At 44.5% G+C, this 15,709-nt stretch overlaps 1 protein-coding gene across 2 annotated transcripts in view; it reads right to left on the minus strand.

Annotated features, from left to right (window-relative positions):
* Positions 1–3,006: 3,006 nt before the first annotated feature.
* The window catches only part of Calcoco2 (calcium binding and coiled-coil domain 2), a 30,080-nt gene continuing 17,377 nt past the window's right edge, over positions 3,007–15,709 (minus strand). Inside the window, exons 6-13 of one of the 2 annotated variants that reach the window (XM_040749566.1) lie at positions 14,002–14,090; positions 13,658–13,727; positions 12,476–12,598; positions 11,878–11,964; positions 9,047–9,142; positions 6,908–7,043; positions 4,936–4,967; positions 3,007–4,255 (exon numbers count right to left, since the gene is read on the minus strand). In XM_040749566.1, coding sequence (XP_040605500.1) covers positions 4,103–4,255; positions 4,936–4,967; positions 6,908–7,043; positions 9,047–9,142; positions 11,878–11,964; positions 12,476–12,598; positions 13,658–13,727; positions 14,002–14,090 — 786 coding nt within the window. In that variant the 3' untranslated portion in view covers positions 3,007–4,102. Of the gene's footprint in view, positions 4,256–4,935; positions 4,968–6,907; positions 7,044–9,046; positions 9,143–9,664; positions 9,840–10,104; positions 10,261–11,877; positions 11,965–12,475; positions 12,599–13,657; positions 13,728–14,001; positions 14,091–15,709 lie in introns of those variants that run through there. The other variant, XR_005878407.1, reaches the window with a different exon arrangement.

Here is a 15,709-nt window from a genome sequence, read left to right on the forward strand (position 1 = left end):
GAGAGAAACAAAATTTACCCAAGTTGAACCATCCACTGTGAGCTAATCTGTAGGCTTAGAAAGTTTTTTTTTTTAAGTTTAAAAAATTGACTTGATACAACCAACACAGCACAAAATACATGTAACTTAGGGCTGGAGAGATGGTTCAGCAGTTAGGAGCACTTACTGCTCTTGTAGAGGACCCAGGTTTGGTTCTCAGCTTCACATGGTGACTCACAACCCTGCAACTCCAGTTTCAGGGGTCCTACACTCTTCTGACCTCCAAGGGGACCAGGCACGGTGTACAGACACACACAAAAGCAAAGCATTCATACATGTAAATTAGATCTTCCAAATAGAATCCAGTGTTTCTTCTAGCCAACTTAGAATTGCACGATCACCTCTACAACAATGGCTCCTCTCTCCTCCTCCCTGCTTTCTTTGGTTTTTGAAACAAGGTCTTGCTATGTAGCACTGGCTGGCTTGGTACTCACTGTTTAGTCCAATCTGGTCTCAAAACTGTGGCAATCCTGTCCCTGAGTGCTGGGATTATAGGAGTTGTGCTACCATGCTTGACTTAACATTTTCTGCCCTGATCTTAAACAAACTCCACACTCACTATCAGTCACCTCCCATTTCCCCAGAACCAGAAGATCGCTTTCAGTCTATGATTTCTAGAGATATGCTTATTCCGGACATTTTGATAAATGGCACTTGACAATCAGTGAGGCATGTGACTGGCATCTTCCATGTAACATGCTTTCAAGATTCATCTGTGTTGTGACATCTGAGTCCATTTTTTTTTTTTCGAGACAGGGTTTCTCTTTGTAGCCCCGACTGTCCTGGAACTCAGAAATCCACCTGCCTTTGCCTCCCAAGTGCTGGGATTAAAGGTTTGTACTATCACTGCTCAACAGTGAGCCCTTCCTTCTTATAGTTTGGGTTGTGAGCCTTTAACGGCTGAGCCATCTCTCCAGCCGAGTCCTTCCTTCTTTTTTTTTTTTTAAAGATTTATTTATTTATTTATCATGAATACAACATCCTGCCTCCATGTCTGTCTGCAAGCCAGAAGAGGACACCAGATCTCATTACAGATGACTGTGAGCCACCATGTGGTTGCTGGGAATTGAACTCAGGACCTCTGGGAGAGCAGTCAGTGTTCTTAACCTCTGAACCATCTCTCCAGCCCCCGAGTCCTTCCTTTTTAAACAATTGTTTTACCTCTTCACCAGCCAACAGACATGTAAGTTATCACTTTTAGTGAGTTATTGACATTTCAACTTATTCATACATAAAAATGAATTGATAGCTGTCTGGGCTAAGAGGATTACCCAAGGTATGCAGGAAGGTATGGATTCCATCTAAACCATACATTTTATGAATGCACAAACATCTGAATATTGTGAGCCCAGCTAAGGAGGGCATGTTCCTGAGCTTATGTACTGCTGCTAACCCAGGCGAGGAGGTAACCAGGTGAATCTCTGCATTTCGTCCCTACCAAAGTCCATTTGTTTTATTCTTCTAGGTAACAAGCTGCATCTCTTAGCCCTGGCAAGTCATCTCATCCATACTTGTTGCTAGGAGACAAGGTAACCATATGCTTAGTTCAGTAAAAACTACTGCCGCCATAAACCAAATCACAGAACAAATAGAATTTGAACATTTTATATCAATTTTTACCAAGACAAAGAAAACACTAAAGCTATAACCATTGCTAAGGGCCTACGCTACCTGCATTTGCCAACTGTACTTTTTTGTGATTTTACTTCTTTTGGTGGTGTTGGGAATCCAACCAAAGATTGTTTTACAGGCTATACACTCTTACCACTCAATTATAGTCCTAGCCCTTGGTTTTTTGGGATAAGGTCTTATGATGTAGCTTAGCCTGTGCCGTGCTGAGATCAGCACCTCAAGAGCTAGGTCTGGTTTTCTCTTATCTCTCGAATGTGACTTTTCCCAAGTCATTAAGTAATGGAGCTAAGGCAGAGATTTCAGTAATAGAGAAAGCAAACAAAGAAAGAAAACCTGTTGCTACAACTGACACTAAAGACTGCAGTTTTATCTAAACTGGATTTGATAAAACTCACCAACTTCCTACAATTTTGCAGGTATCTCTCAACTATGAAGTGCGTGGGTGCACAGGGGGCGGGAAAGGCAAGTGGGCAGTGGATTATTAAGGATGATTGTCTCTTCCACCACCCAGAGCTGCCTGGGGCATAATTTCCCCTTCTCAACCTTGGTAAGAGCAGCTGGAGATAATGAACAGTGGTTAAAGACATTTTGTTTTACACTCAGCAAAAAGGCTCATTAACACCTCAACTGTTTTTCCTGCAGCAGTAGAAGGGAGCCTGCTGCTGCTGTTGCTAATCTTGGGACCCCTCAGGGCAGCAGGGGCAAAGAGGTGTGTAATTCACCAGAAATGGCATCCACTGATTTTGGATTATGCACACCACTGCTTCTCTCCATTCAAGTGCTTAATTAAGAGCTGACTAGTACAAAATAAAGGAAACTACAGTTCTTCCCAGAACTGTCTAGGGAGTCACGGCATTTCTACAGGGATGAGGGCAGCATGTTGGAAAAAAAAAAGTCATTTCCATTTGCCAAATTTCCATTGCGGATGGAGTAGGGTTCACGTTGCTTCTGGTGCTCTGGGGGACAAAAGGCTCATAAGTGTGAAAGTTCTCTTAGTGAAGATATGACACAGGAGGAGCAGTGATGTTTTGTTTTCATTTTATCGTGGAGAAATCAAAGCAGAGATGAGGGAAGATGTCTATCTGGCTTGTCTAATCTGTGGTCCACTGGACCACATGAGGCTGACAATAACTATGAACACAACCTAGCACAAAATCACAGTCTTCAGTCTTTCCTCCTTTAAAGATAAAACAAGCTGGGCGGTGGGGGCACATACACTCAGGAGGCAGAGGCAAGTGGGTCTCTGAGTTGGAGGGCAGCTTGGTCTATAAAGCAAGTTCCAGGACAGTCCAAGCTACACAGAGAAACCTTGTCCCGAAAAAAAACAAAACCCAATTCCTTAAAAAGAGTAATTTATTTTGAATAGTAAGAGATTAACAATAGTCATTATTCTTACATTCATATAAACAATTAACTATTGAGAAAGCTGAAAGCCCATATACCTCCTAATTATTCTTAATTCTCACTAAGAGACTAATGGCCTGGGAGCAGTGGCTCAGGCCCAGAGCCTCAATACTTAGGAAGGTGATTCAGCAGGATTGCAGAGTTCCAGGCCAGCCTGGGATACACAGTGAATTCCAGGTCAGCCAGAGTAAGGAAAAGAAAACCATCTCTCCCTATATATGACATCATAATACATGTTGTGTGTATAGAAAGGATCAGAAAATGCCAATCAGAAGTATTTAGATAGAAAGAAGCCATTTCCCTGGCCCTCCCCATTTTTCCTGAGAGAAAGCCTCACTATGTAGTCCAAGTGGCTTTGAACTCATAATCCTCCTGCCTCAACTGCTCAACTGCTGGAATATAGCTCCACATCGTCACATCCTGCTAGAAATGAGGACACTTCTCAGCAGGCGTGGTGGTGCACGCCTTAGAGGCCAGCACTAGATCTCTTCTACACAGAGAGTTCCAAGCCAGCCAGGGCTATAGTCAGGCCTTGTCTTCAAAAATAGAACAAAAAAAAATTGTAGCTTTTGGAAGCTGATAAATCTTTGGAATCTGCTGTACCATTTTGGGATAATTTGAGGCAATTGGTTGAAGAAAGGACTGAGTGAAGTGAAAGTGAAGAAACTCTCTCCTTCCAGTCCTGTTCCTCCCTCTGGGTTAGGACTGGCACCAAGGCACTCACGCCCCAACTGGGAATGCAGAGGGACAGCAGGAAGACAGTGACTTAGTGTGGGTCAGCTCTGTGAGTCAGCAGGCCCTGTCCTGGAGACTGAGGAGAAAGGCTGCAGTGAGGACATGGACAGGGCAGACACAGCCGCTGTCAACGCTACCCACAGACAGTGGGCGCATCCCTCCTTTGCAGGCATCAGCCTAGTGAGTCCCTAGTGACTTCCCGGTACACAGCCTCGTCTTCTCAGATAGCTCACAGCAGAAACTGTTCTGCACTCTGAAATCTGATGCAGCATAGACCCACGGGCGGGGACACTCAGAGAGAGTGGCAGAATACATGGTCTTCATAGACCTGCTCCTCTGTCGGTGGAAAGACTTCGCCACAAACTGGACAATTCAAACAACTGATCTGCATTTGCTGCTTCTTCGGGGTCTGCTCACGGACTTTATCAGCATGGACGGCAGCATGCTGGAAGAACAGAGGACAGTGGCAACGTGAGCTTTGATTCACACATATGTCCCTCACCTTGCTCTCCACTGTATTCTCAGTGTCTAGGCCTAATTAGCATATGAAAGGTGCTCAAGAGACACCAACATATTCACATATGGAGAGGATCCCTGGGGCTTTCTCTCACCCCAAGACTGAAAGGGCTTAATATTGCCAAATGGGTCAACATAGCTCTGGGCTGGGAGAAGCCCTGGGCAGGCCTTGCTTGGTTAGCTGCCCAGGCCACATCTCTTCCCCAGTCACTGACAACTTAACTTGCAGGAGGAGATTCTGTGCAATGCTGATAGAAACCTAATTTCTTCTCCTCACCTCAACAGGCTACCCCAGCCCTGGGCCCTGAACACGTTAAGTCAGCTGATTCCTGCTCCTCTCTCTCTCTGGTTTTCCCAGGATTTGGAATAGATATGGAAATGGAGATTTCTCAGGGATTTTTATTTTTATTTTTTTGGGGGGTTTCGAGACAGGGTTTCTCTATGGCTTTGAAGGCTGTCCTGGAACTCGCTCTTGTAGACCAGGCTGGTCTCAAACTCACAGAGATCCACCTGCCTCTGCCTCCCGAGTGCTGGGATTAAAGGCATGCTCACCATTGCCCAGCCTTTCAGGGATTTTTATATATGAATGTCAATCTCATGAATACTTACCAGGCTGGGAGGAGGAGAACTTTCTTGGATACCTGAAGGGAATAAAAAAGATTTCATTCATTCGATAAAAAAAACCAGCATGCCCGACACCAGCTGTGTTCTGTGAGATGTGTCCTGTGACCTTCACGGTCCTCTTTCACTATGCACAAGGATCTATGTCTGCCTCCGAGTACTGGGATTAAAGGTGCCTGTGCCTGCCAGCTGTTCTCTTTGGAGGGCACTCACCATCAAAAATGTCTGAGCAGAATGTGCCTGGGCTTTCAGGCCTCTATTTTGTCAGAATCTGTTGTTACACACACACACACACACACACACACACACAAGCCAAAGAACAGCTAGGTGTAGGTCCTAGTCTTGCTTTGTCTGGGGCAGGGTCCTAGTTGTTTGCCAGGCTGGCTGGGCCGCGGGCCTATGGCAATTTTCCTGTCCAGCCTCCCATCTCACTGAAGAACACTGGGATTACAAAGGTGTGCTTTGTGTGGGCTCCGAGGATCAACACTCACAAAAGCACTCTGCTCACTTGGCCCTCTCCCCTAGAAAGTCAGTTAGGAAAATTTTTCCTTTTTTTTTTAAGCTCAATGTTGTTAGTATTTTGAAATGGGGTCTCCCCAAGCCCAGGCTGGCCTTGATCTCACTATGTAACCTGAGGTGACGCTGGATATTTAATCTTTCTGCCTCCACTTTACAAACCCTAGCATTATTGCCACATGGAACCATGCCGGGTTTCTGAGGTGCTAGGGATCAAAGCCTTGCAGCATCCTAGGCAAGCACTGTACGAACTGAGCTGTATTCTCAGCCCTCATCATTCTCAATATTACTTTTCATTTGAGGCAGTTTCACTATTATGGCATCTGACATGGTCTCACACTCACCTGCCTTGGCCTCACACTCTATTTGTGTACCTGCATGTACTTGTACAATATTTGATCACATGTTCATGGATGGCCGCCAAAGGTCAACGCCAGTAGTTCTCCTCTGTCAGTTACCCCCCCTCAAGTCCTGGGGACTGAATCTTGGGCCTTCATGTACGCTAGGCAAGTGTTGGAACCCAATGGTTCTCTCTCACTCCTGAGACAAAGTTTCTCATTGAGCCCGGCCTCACTGACTAGCTGTGCCGGCTGGCCAGCAACCACTGGGTGCTCTGGTCTATTATCCTTCACCAGAGCCTGAGTTTGAGGCATGTGCCATTGTGGCACTTTTTATGAGGGTTCTGGGGACCTGAAGTCCAGGTCCTCAAGCTTGCACGGCAAGCACTTTACCCACTAAGCCAACTCCCTAGCCGTAGTCTTCCACTTGTTCCTTTCTGATAAGGCTCCCATGCTAGAAGAGTGACAAAGAATATAAAAGCATTAAACTATTTTAAAACAAAAACTAAACTTGTTCTTGCCTCTTGCAAAGACCTGGTTGTGACTTTTAAGAAAATGTTACTGCTTTAAACCATGCAACAAAACAAATGAGGCCTTGCGCCAGCTTTGGAGACAACAGGAACAGCCTCTCATTTGGAAGGGACAAGGGACAAGTTACTTCACACCCGCCCCCAGAAAGAAAACAATTGGCTCCTATTACCCTCGGCTGGGCCATCAGGGGGCTGCTGGAACTATGGGTTTCTGGGAGGCATAACCTGCCTCTAGCATTCCCATTTCCAAAACTTAATTAGCTTTCTCCTTTGTATGTGTGTATATTCTACAGAAACACATTTCTCTGATTTATATTGGGAAGGTAGCCATGGGACTCAATTTGTGTCTGCTGCCTCTAGGCAAATGATCTGATTTGTGTCTTCTGGATTCAGATTTATTTCTCAATTAACACTTCTTTCCTGCAATTTTTCTTTCTATTGGGTCCTCAGCTTCTGCCCAGCAAGTCTTAACAATGCTAGCTTTAATTAGCCACACACACACACACACACACACACACACACACACACACACTTGGGTGAAAAGGCTTTTCAGACAGAATGGGTAAATTGTCTTACCAGAATATGGGTTTCCGTACACAAGGCCTGGGTTTTGCCTACCAGCTCCTTGATCTGAAGACTGCGTTTGATCTGGTGAAGAGTCACTGTGGAGACCCATGTAGTCCACCAGCCTGTTGTTCTCTTTCTTCAGGATCTGAGGACAGAGGATTTAAAGACATGCTGAAAGAAAGACAAGCAAGTGCCATGGCGTGGTCACGAGTGTGGAGGTCAGGGGACAACTCTGTGGAGTTGTTTTTCTCCTACTTTAGCATGGGTTTTGGGGTAGCTCATGTGACCATGCTTACTTCTGTTTGCTCTTATTGTTGTTTGTTTGATACAGGGTCTCATGTGGCTCAGGCTGGCCCTTAACTTGTATGTATGTAGGTGAAACTACCTTTAGTTCCTAGTTCTTTATTTTTGTATTTCTAATTTTCTATTATTTATTTATTTTTGTTTTTGCAAGACTGTTTCTCTACATAACTGGCTGTCCTGGAACTCACTCCATAGATCAGGCTGGCCCTGAACTCAGGGGATCCACCTGCCTCCTGAGTACTAGAATTAAAGGCGTGTGCTGGCTAAGTTCCTGGTTCTTATGGCTGTACAGATGGCTTAATCGTTAAGAGTTTGCACTGCCCTTTGATTCTCAGCAACCATGTTGTAACTCCAGCTCTGGGAGGATCCGATGGCTCTGGCCTCTGAGGGCACCTGCACTCACATGCACACACCCATACATATATATGACACACAATTAAAACAAAACCCTGCTTCTCCTTGTGCTTTCTCCAGAGTCATCACCATGTCTCACTGTTAACTATTCTTCTGAATGAAGGAAACTTTCCAACAGCACTTTCTTGGTGCTGTGGATTGCTTTCCCCATCTACTCCAAGAACATGAGACTAGAAGACCAGAAACGGACCCCAAAGGCTTTCTGCAATCTCCAAACACATCAGTGCAAATAATAAAACCCAGATCAGAAATTCTCAAGCGGTTTATTACTTGGTGTATGTGGAGTTTCAGTGTGCTAGATGGAGAGCTTATGGAGATGGGACTGTAAGTGTGCATGGCCAGCACTTCTGAGCTATGCACTTTAAGATTATTTGCTGGGTACAGTGAGACCTTGTCTTAAACAAAAATCTCAAAGCAGTGCATTTTGTTATGTCATCATTGTTAAACTTTTGACAGAGTCCAGGTTTCCAGAAAGGGCATCGATGGAGCAGTGAGGTGTCAATCCAGGGGTAGCAAGAACACTCACTTGCTTAGACCACTGTTCTTGGATGCTGGACATGAGATTTTGCTGTCATCATCTTCAGCCAGTGAGGTTGTCAGTAACTCAGTGTTTGACATATACAGACACTGAATTTTGGATTGGTGAGTAAATGAATGTTTGCCGTGGCCTCACTCACTATAGCTGCTTCATGTGAGATGACTCCTGTCATGCCAAGTGAGTTCAAGTAGGACAGAGAGAGGTTTATATACTTGAAATCTCAGTACTTGTGAGGCAGAGACAGGAGGATTGCTTTCAGTTTAAGGCCAGGCTGAATCGCATATGGAAGCCTTCTTTCAAAACACCAAAAAAAAAAAATTTTTAAAAAGCACGGTTTCTGCTTAACTAAGCTGGTAGAGTGATTGCTTGGCATGCACAAAGCTCCCTGGGTTCGATCCCAGCACCACATAAATAAAACTAGGCACAGTAGTGGATGACTGTAATCTCAGCACCAAGGCAGATGGGGTCCATGGGTTCAGGAAGTCAAGCTCATTCTCAGCTCAAGGCAAATTTGAGATCAGTCTGAGATACATAAGATACTGTCTCAAAAACAACAAACAACAACAACTAAATTGCAAGATGAGGTAAATTTAGAAAACAGGATCAAACTTAACTCTTTGCTTATGAGTAACTGCTTCACTGGGAAAGACCTTCTATTCAACTTTACTATCAAACCTCTGAGAGCCTCTCTCTCTCATTTTTGTTTGTTTGTATTTATGAGGGTTTCTCTGTGTAACAGCTCTGGCTGTCCTACTGATTTGTAGACCAGGCTGGCCTCTAACTTAAAGACTGGCCTGCCTCTGCCTCCTGAGTGCTGGGATCACAAGACTTATTTGAATATTTTGAGACAGGGTCTCAAGTCTTGGGTTTCTTCCTTCTTTCCAAACACTTACATCATTTTCTCTTTCCAGTTTCTCTTTCTCTCTCTTCAGAACATCAGATACAATCTTGTTGTCACTTAGCGTTCTTGACAGGGCGAAGTTCTCGTCCTGTCAACAGCAAAGACATTGGAATTAGGATCTTATACAGGAATGGAGCCCCAAGGTAGATTTCAGAGGAGCTGCCTTACAGGGAAGAAGACTGAGTGAGCGGGGAGAAGGGACTCTGGGAGGAGGAAGCGCGCTGGGGACTTAGCCAAATACTGGAAAGCTTGAGCAGGCATGGTGATGTCAAGGCGTTTGCAGTTTATCTGGCAGGGTTAGAGACTACAGAAAGGCAAGGCAAGCTAAGATTGATATATTAGAAGTAAAGATAACTAGAACCCTGTAATCCTACTTAGCATGACATGACCTTGTCACAGTTCTGAGTGGACACCTTACTCCATGGGGCCTGAGGCACTTGGGTCTGGTTTGGGAGGACTTTCTCCCAGGTTCCACAAGGTATACAGCCTGGGTTCTAGACTCCCCAGAAAGATGGTTGACTCAGCTAGTCTCATGCCTCAGTATTTCCCATATTGTGCTTGTACACATACACATGCATACATCTCACAAACATACTTCAGCTAATCTTACTAGTTGTGGTTTTTGTTGCATGATTTTATTTGAATGCTGGTGCCCAAACTGCTGTGCGCTTCTAGCCGACCCTGAGGTAATCGAGAGGGGGCTACCCGATGACAGAGCTGACGTCAGGCTTCTTGCTCCCCATCCCCACTGGCTCCTGTTGGCTCTTCTGGTCCTGCTTCACTTCCTCAAAAGGCAGAAATAGAAAGGACTCTCTGAGTCTGCACCGAACCTCCTTAATCACTACAGAAACTTTCTCTGAGATACATGAATGGGCCTGAGTTCCCAGAGACTTTCCCCATGCCCAGGGTGGCTTCTGGCCTCATAACTCCACCCCTCTGTTTTTGAGAAGAAAAAGTTCTTAGTAACAGTATACATCTTCTGGACTTGATCTAAAATTCCTAAACTTTCATATCCCTTACTCTCCTGGGCCCCTTAACTCTGACACCTACCATTGCAGAAGCCCTGAGTTGCCTGATCTGTTTGTGGAGTCGCTGACATTCTTTGTACTTCTCTAAGTAACAGGCTCTCCCGGCCTCTACCTTTGCCTTTAAGCGGTCCACCTCTCGCACTAACTCCTCCTCCGTTGTTTCCTTGTTCTTAGGCTCCTGAAGTACAAGATACACAGTCCTTACAGTTAGAGGGCTCTAGCATAAGAAATAAAGACTTGTTATTAGAAGGGGATGTAGTTCAGAGGTAGAGGCTTGCATAGCATGCATGAGGTCCTGAGTCTAACACCCAGCACATGCCATTAGTCCCAGCATTCGGGAGGCAGAGGAAGGCGGATTTCTGTGAGTTCAAGGCCAGCCTGGTCTACAGAGCAAGTTCCAGAACAGGCTTCAAAGTAACACAGAGAAACTCTGTCTCAAAAAACCAAAAAGACTATAGATTAAAACTATTTCCCCCCTCTTTTAACACTCAAAAACAAACAAACAAACAAAAAAACAACCTCAGATAAGCTTGGGTGTTAGGAAAGAAGTGGATGAAATGAAGGGAACGAGACAGGCAGAACAGAAGAGCTGGGGTGGTGATGCAGTCCCCACCGCACACAACTGACCAGTCAGTGAACTGAACTGACATCAGAGAACTTGTGACCCATCTAACATGTATGTGCAGGAGGAGCCTCTCAGCCACCCTGATTGGAACACTACAGTAATGTGGGCTCAGTGGTACCATGCCGTTTTCCAGAAGTGAGAAATGCGGTTTTGTAGGAAACAGTCTCAATTGTAAAGGCGGGTAATGGATTCAATTTCTCAAAGCCCCATCTATGGGCTGCACTTAACCTGAGAGCTGTTGGTTTGCAAAGTGTCCTACTCTTCACCTTTCATATTCGTGGTTCTGGAGACTGGTTCTCACGTACTGTAGGCTGGCTTCAAACTTATTAGGTAGGAAGGACCATGAATTCCTAGTTTCCTACCTCTACCTGGCTGAGACTGTAAGAGTGAGCTGGCAAATATAAAGAATACATCCAGTCAGTTCTCAAAAGCTGATCATATACAGCAGCTACAATATGAGATATAGCCACTTTCAGAAGTCAGGGTCCTCACTTTTTGTCTTACATCCATTCAGAAAACAGATTTCAAGTACCTGTCAGCATCACCAGGCCTCTTTTTTTTTTTCTTTGAGACAGGGTTTCTCTGTATTGTTTTGGAGGCTGTCCTGGAACTTGCTCTATAGATCAGGCTGGCCTCGAACTCACAGAGAACCACCTGCCTCTGCCTCCCGAGTGCTGGGATTAAAGGCGTGCGCCACCAACGCCCCGCTATCACCAGGCCTCTTTTTCAACAATGTTACTTCCAAAAATTACTAATTAATTCATTAGACTTTCATTGCTATATGACTATTATCCAGAACTATTTACAATTAATGATAATTACTAACATTAATAATAACAAAATTGGCTGTGAGTGTTACAATTTCATGTTGTATGGCTATTTACAGTTATTAACTTGTTTGTCATAACAACTCTGGAGTGAGTTCCTAACCACTACAGTGTGGTGATGTTTAATTTTCACGACTCCTTCATCATTCATCACATAGTAGACACCTCCACCTCTCTGAAGCATCTTTTAAATGGCAGATTCTCTGTACTTTTGGGGAGAAAGTAAAACACCACAGGTGAATGCTATCCTAATGTCTTATTTGTCCTTTCTGTCTCCTGAAAACAGGCCCCATGTCGTTCTTAGGCACCCGCCCACACAGCCATGCACAAACAGATAACATGCCTTTAGCTCCTGTTGTTTCTTCCTTGCCATAGTTTCTTTCTTCTTCATGTTTTCCACTGTCTGTTCAAGCTTCATCTTCTGCTCCTTCTGCACAGAAAGAGACTTTAGTACCATGGCTGGGAACAGGCACACACACATATACACACACACCTGCTGAACTCATGAGCAAGCAGGATGCTGAGGAAGAGGTAAATCTTTCAGCTGTTGAATAAAACCATGATATAACCTCTTGTAAGATGGCTTCTTTGAGCCGGGTGTCGGGTGTCGGTGGCGCACGCCTTTAATCCCAGCACTTGGGAGGCAGAGGCAGGCAGATCTCTGAGACCAACCTGGTCTACAAGAGCTAGTTCCAGGTCAGCCTCCAAAGCCACAGAGAAACCGTGTCTCGGAAAAAAAGAAAAGAAAGAGATGGCTTCTTTGAGCTGGGTGTAGCTCACACCTTGAATCCAGAACCAAAGAGGGAGAGGCAGGAGAAACTGAGATCCAGGCCAGCCAGCATACAAGTGAGATGGTGTCTCAAAAAGTAGGAGAGGTAAAGGAGACCTTCTCCAGAGCCATGAGTAAAGAAAGCACAAGTGTATTTTCCTGAAGGATCTACCTGTTCAGTTAAACTGAGCACGAGCTGGCTATTCTCATTTTTGAGACGTTGCAGCTGCTCTGTCTTGTCTTGGTCTCTTAGAACAAGCTCCTCCATTTCTTTCTGTTGAGTTGACAGCTGGGCCTAAAACAAAAATAGTGAATCCACAGTAAGACATAAAGGAAAACTACCCAGGAACAACGTTCCATTCTAAAGTACAGGAAGGAAGATGTTTCCACCAACTCCCACTGCAAAGAGGCCTCAGCTACTTTACTCTCGGGTTCTACCCTACAGCCTAAGATCTGACTCAGTGGGGCAACCACAACCAGTCTTTTTTTTTAAACAAAAGTTTGTCTTTCTTCCTAAATACGAATAGTTCTACTTTATATTCTAGGCTTCTGAGTAAAATTTTGCTTGGATAAATTTTATAATAAATGAAAGTCATTGTTATAAATGATTATAATCCTTAAGATTAGTTTATGTAATACACACACACAGATTATTAATTTCCTTGTAGACCATTACTATTTGTAATAAATATGCATATATGGACCCACATGATTTAAGGCTGAAAAATACATAACCTGTAACTTTAAGTAATGTTTAATCTTGATGGTCAGTTTGATTAAGAAGTGCCTAGGAGATGAGCACAGCACACTTTGCATATGTGGACATTGTTTTGTTTTTGTTTTTGTTTTTCCCCAAGTCAGGGTTTCTCTGTGTAACCCTGGCTGTCCTGGAACTGGCTCTGTAGACCAGACTAGACTTAGACCCACAGAGATCCACCTGCCTGCCTCTGCCTCCCTAGTGCTTGGGATTAAAGTTGTACACCATACTTGGCTTCTGTGGAATTTCGAAGGAGGATAACAAAGGGGAAAGGCCTACGCTGAGGTGCTTGGGCAGAATACAGGGGAAGGAGAAAGCTAGCCCAAGCATTCTCTGCTTTCTGGATGCTGTGGTGTAAGCTGTTTGCTCTGTCATACGCTCTCCACCATGGTGGACTGGAACCTCTTACACTGAGGCAAATAAATCCTTCCTTTGTCAAGTGTTTTACAATAGATATCTGCCACAGCATGAAAGTTCAACGGCACAGCTGTGCTTTGAGGTACCTGCTACAATGAACTGCATCTTTCTGGACTTCCAGATCACGAACAGTGGCAAAGTTGAGAAGATGCCCTTCAGTAAAAGCACAGTGTTACTTACCTGAAGCTGTTCTACTCTGAGCCCCATCTTCTCGTTTTCAGAGGATATCTTCTGGTTGTATTCTTTCAGCCTATGGGAAGCGGAAATGACTGTTTACCCCAGCACATAAGTGACTTAAGACTGACTTGACCTAAAACATCAGTTAGTTACCCATATACATGCCATAACAGGAAGTTGTTTTTCTTCTTGAGATAGGGTATCATATGCCCTGGTTTGACCTCAAACTCACTGTGTAGCTAAGGATGACCTTAACCTTCCGATCCAATGGCTGGGATTGTAGGGTGTTCAATGTTAACTAACAAACAGCAGCCACTCCCATCCAAGAGGAGGGCAGGTATACTCACTGGAGCAGCTCAGTCTCCCAACAGGCCTTCTGCTCTTCCATTTTCTGTTCTAACTTCTTATTGATGCTCTGCAGTGCCTCCAGTGCCTCCTGTAGAGTGAAACATGATTAAGGAGGCAGATCTTTTTTTTTTTTTGTTTGTTTTTTTTTTTTGTTTTTTTTGTTTTTCGAGACAGGGTTTCTCTGTATTGTTTTGGAGGCTGTCCTGAAACTCACTCTGTAGACCAGGCTGGTCTCGAACTCACAGAGATCCGCCTGCCTCTGCCTCCCGAGTGCTGGGATTAAAGGCGTGCGCCACCAATGCCCGGGCTGAGGCAGATCAATTTGAAGACACGTTTTAGTATGTAAGCACTGTGGTGGTTTCACGGTCAGTGTCCTTCTCAGGCATTTGAACCCTTGGTCCCCAGCTGGCGGTGCCATTTGGAAAGGTTATGAGCAGGTGCATCCTTGCTGGAGGAAGTGTGTCATTGAGGGCAGGCTTCCAGGGTTTATAGCCTTGCCCCACTTTTCCGTTCTGCTTCCTGCAGTTTTCTGCCACGCCTCCCCCCCCCCCCCATGATGGACTCACCCCTTGGAACTGTAAGCCAAAATAACATCCTCTTCCTTATGCTGCCCTTAGTCACAGTGCTCTCACAGCAATAGAAGAGTAGTACTCCATTAGCACTTTTAACTTAGTCACTACTTTAAAATACTGTATTAGTTAGGCAGAGCACTAAAGAGCAGAGAATGGCATATTTAAGGGGATTCCACACTAAAAAGTATTTTTAAATTCTTTTTATTAAATTTATTTTTTTTACATTCCCAACCATAGTTTCCCCTCCCTCCGCTCATTCCCTCCTTCCATCTCCTCTCTGTTCTGCCCCCCAATTTACTTCTCCTCTGTTTCTGTTCAGAAAGGATCAGGCCTCCCATAGATATCAACAAAACATGGCATATCAAGCTGTGGTAGGACTAAATACCTCTCCTTATATTACTGAGCAAGGCAATCCAGTATGAGGAATAGGTTCCCAAAAGCCAGAAAGCATTAGGGACATCCCCTGTTCCCACTGTTAGGAGGCCTGCAAATAGACAAAGCTACACAACCATCACATATAAGTATAGGGCCTAGGTCAGTCCCATGTGGGATCCCTGGAAAGATCTCCCATGCTCATGGATCAGTAGGATTAACATAGTACAATTGACCATCTTACCAAAAGCAACCTACAGATTTAATGAAATCCCCATTAAAATCCAAACACGAGTCTTTACAGACCTTGAAAGAACAATACTCAACTTCATATGGAAAAGCAAACAAAAAAAATCTCAAAGCAGGATAGCTTAAACAATCCTGTACAATAAAAGATTTTCCGGAGGTATCGCTATCCTGATTTCAAGCTCTACTACAAAGCTATAGTATGGTAGTTTGAATATAATTGACCTTGCAGGGCAGTGGTGGCATACAACTTTAATCCTAGCACTCAGGAGGCAGAGGCAGGCGGATCTCTGTGGGTTCGAGGCCAGCCTGGTTTACAAGAGCTAGTTCCAGGACATCCTCCAAAGCCACAGAGAAACACTGTCTTGAAAAACAAAAACCAACAAACAAACAAACAAAAGAATATAATTGAGCTCTATAAGCTCATAGAGAGTGGCACTTTTTAGAAGGTGTGGCTTTGTTGAAGTAGGTGTGGCTTTGTTGGAGGAATTGGGTCACATAGGGGTGGGCTTTGAGG

The sequence above is a fragment of the Mesocricetus auratus genome, unplaced genomic scaffold, assembly GCF_017639785.1.
Source record: "Mesocricetus auratus isolate SY011 unplaced genomic scaffold, BCM_Maur_2.0 Super-Scaffold_100007, whole genome shotgun sequence".
NCBI lineage: Eukaryota > Metazoa > Chordata > Mammalia > Rodentia > Cricetidae > Mesocricetus > Mesocricetus auratus.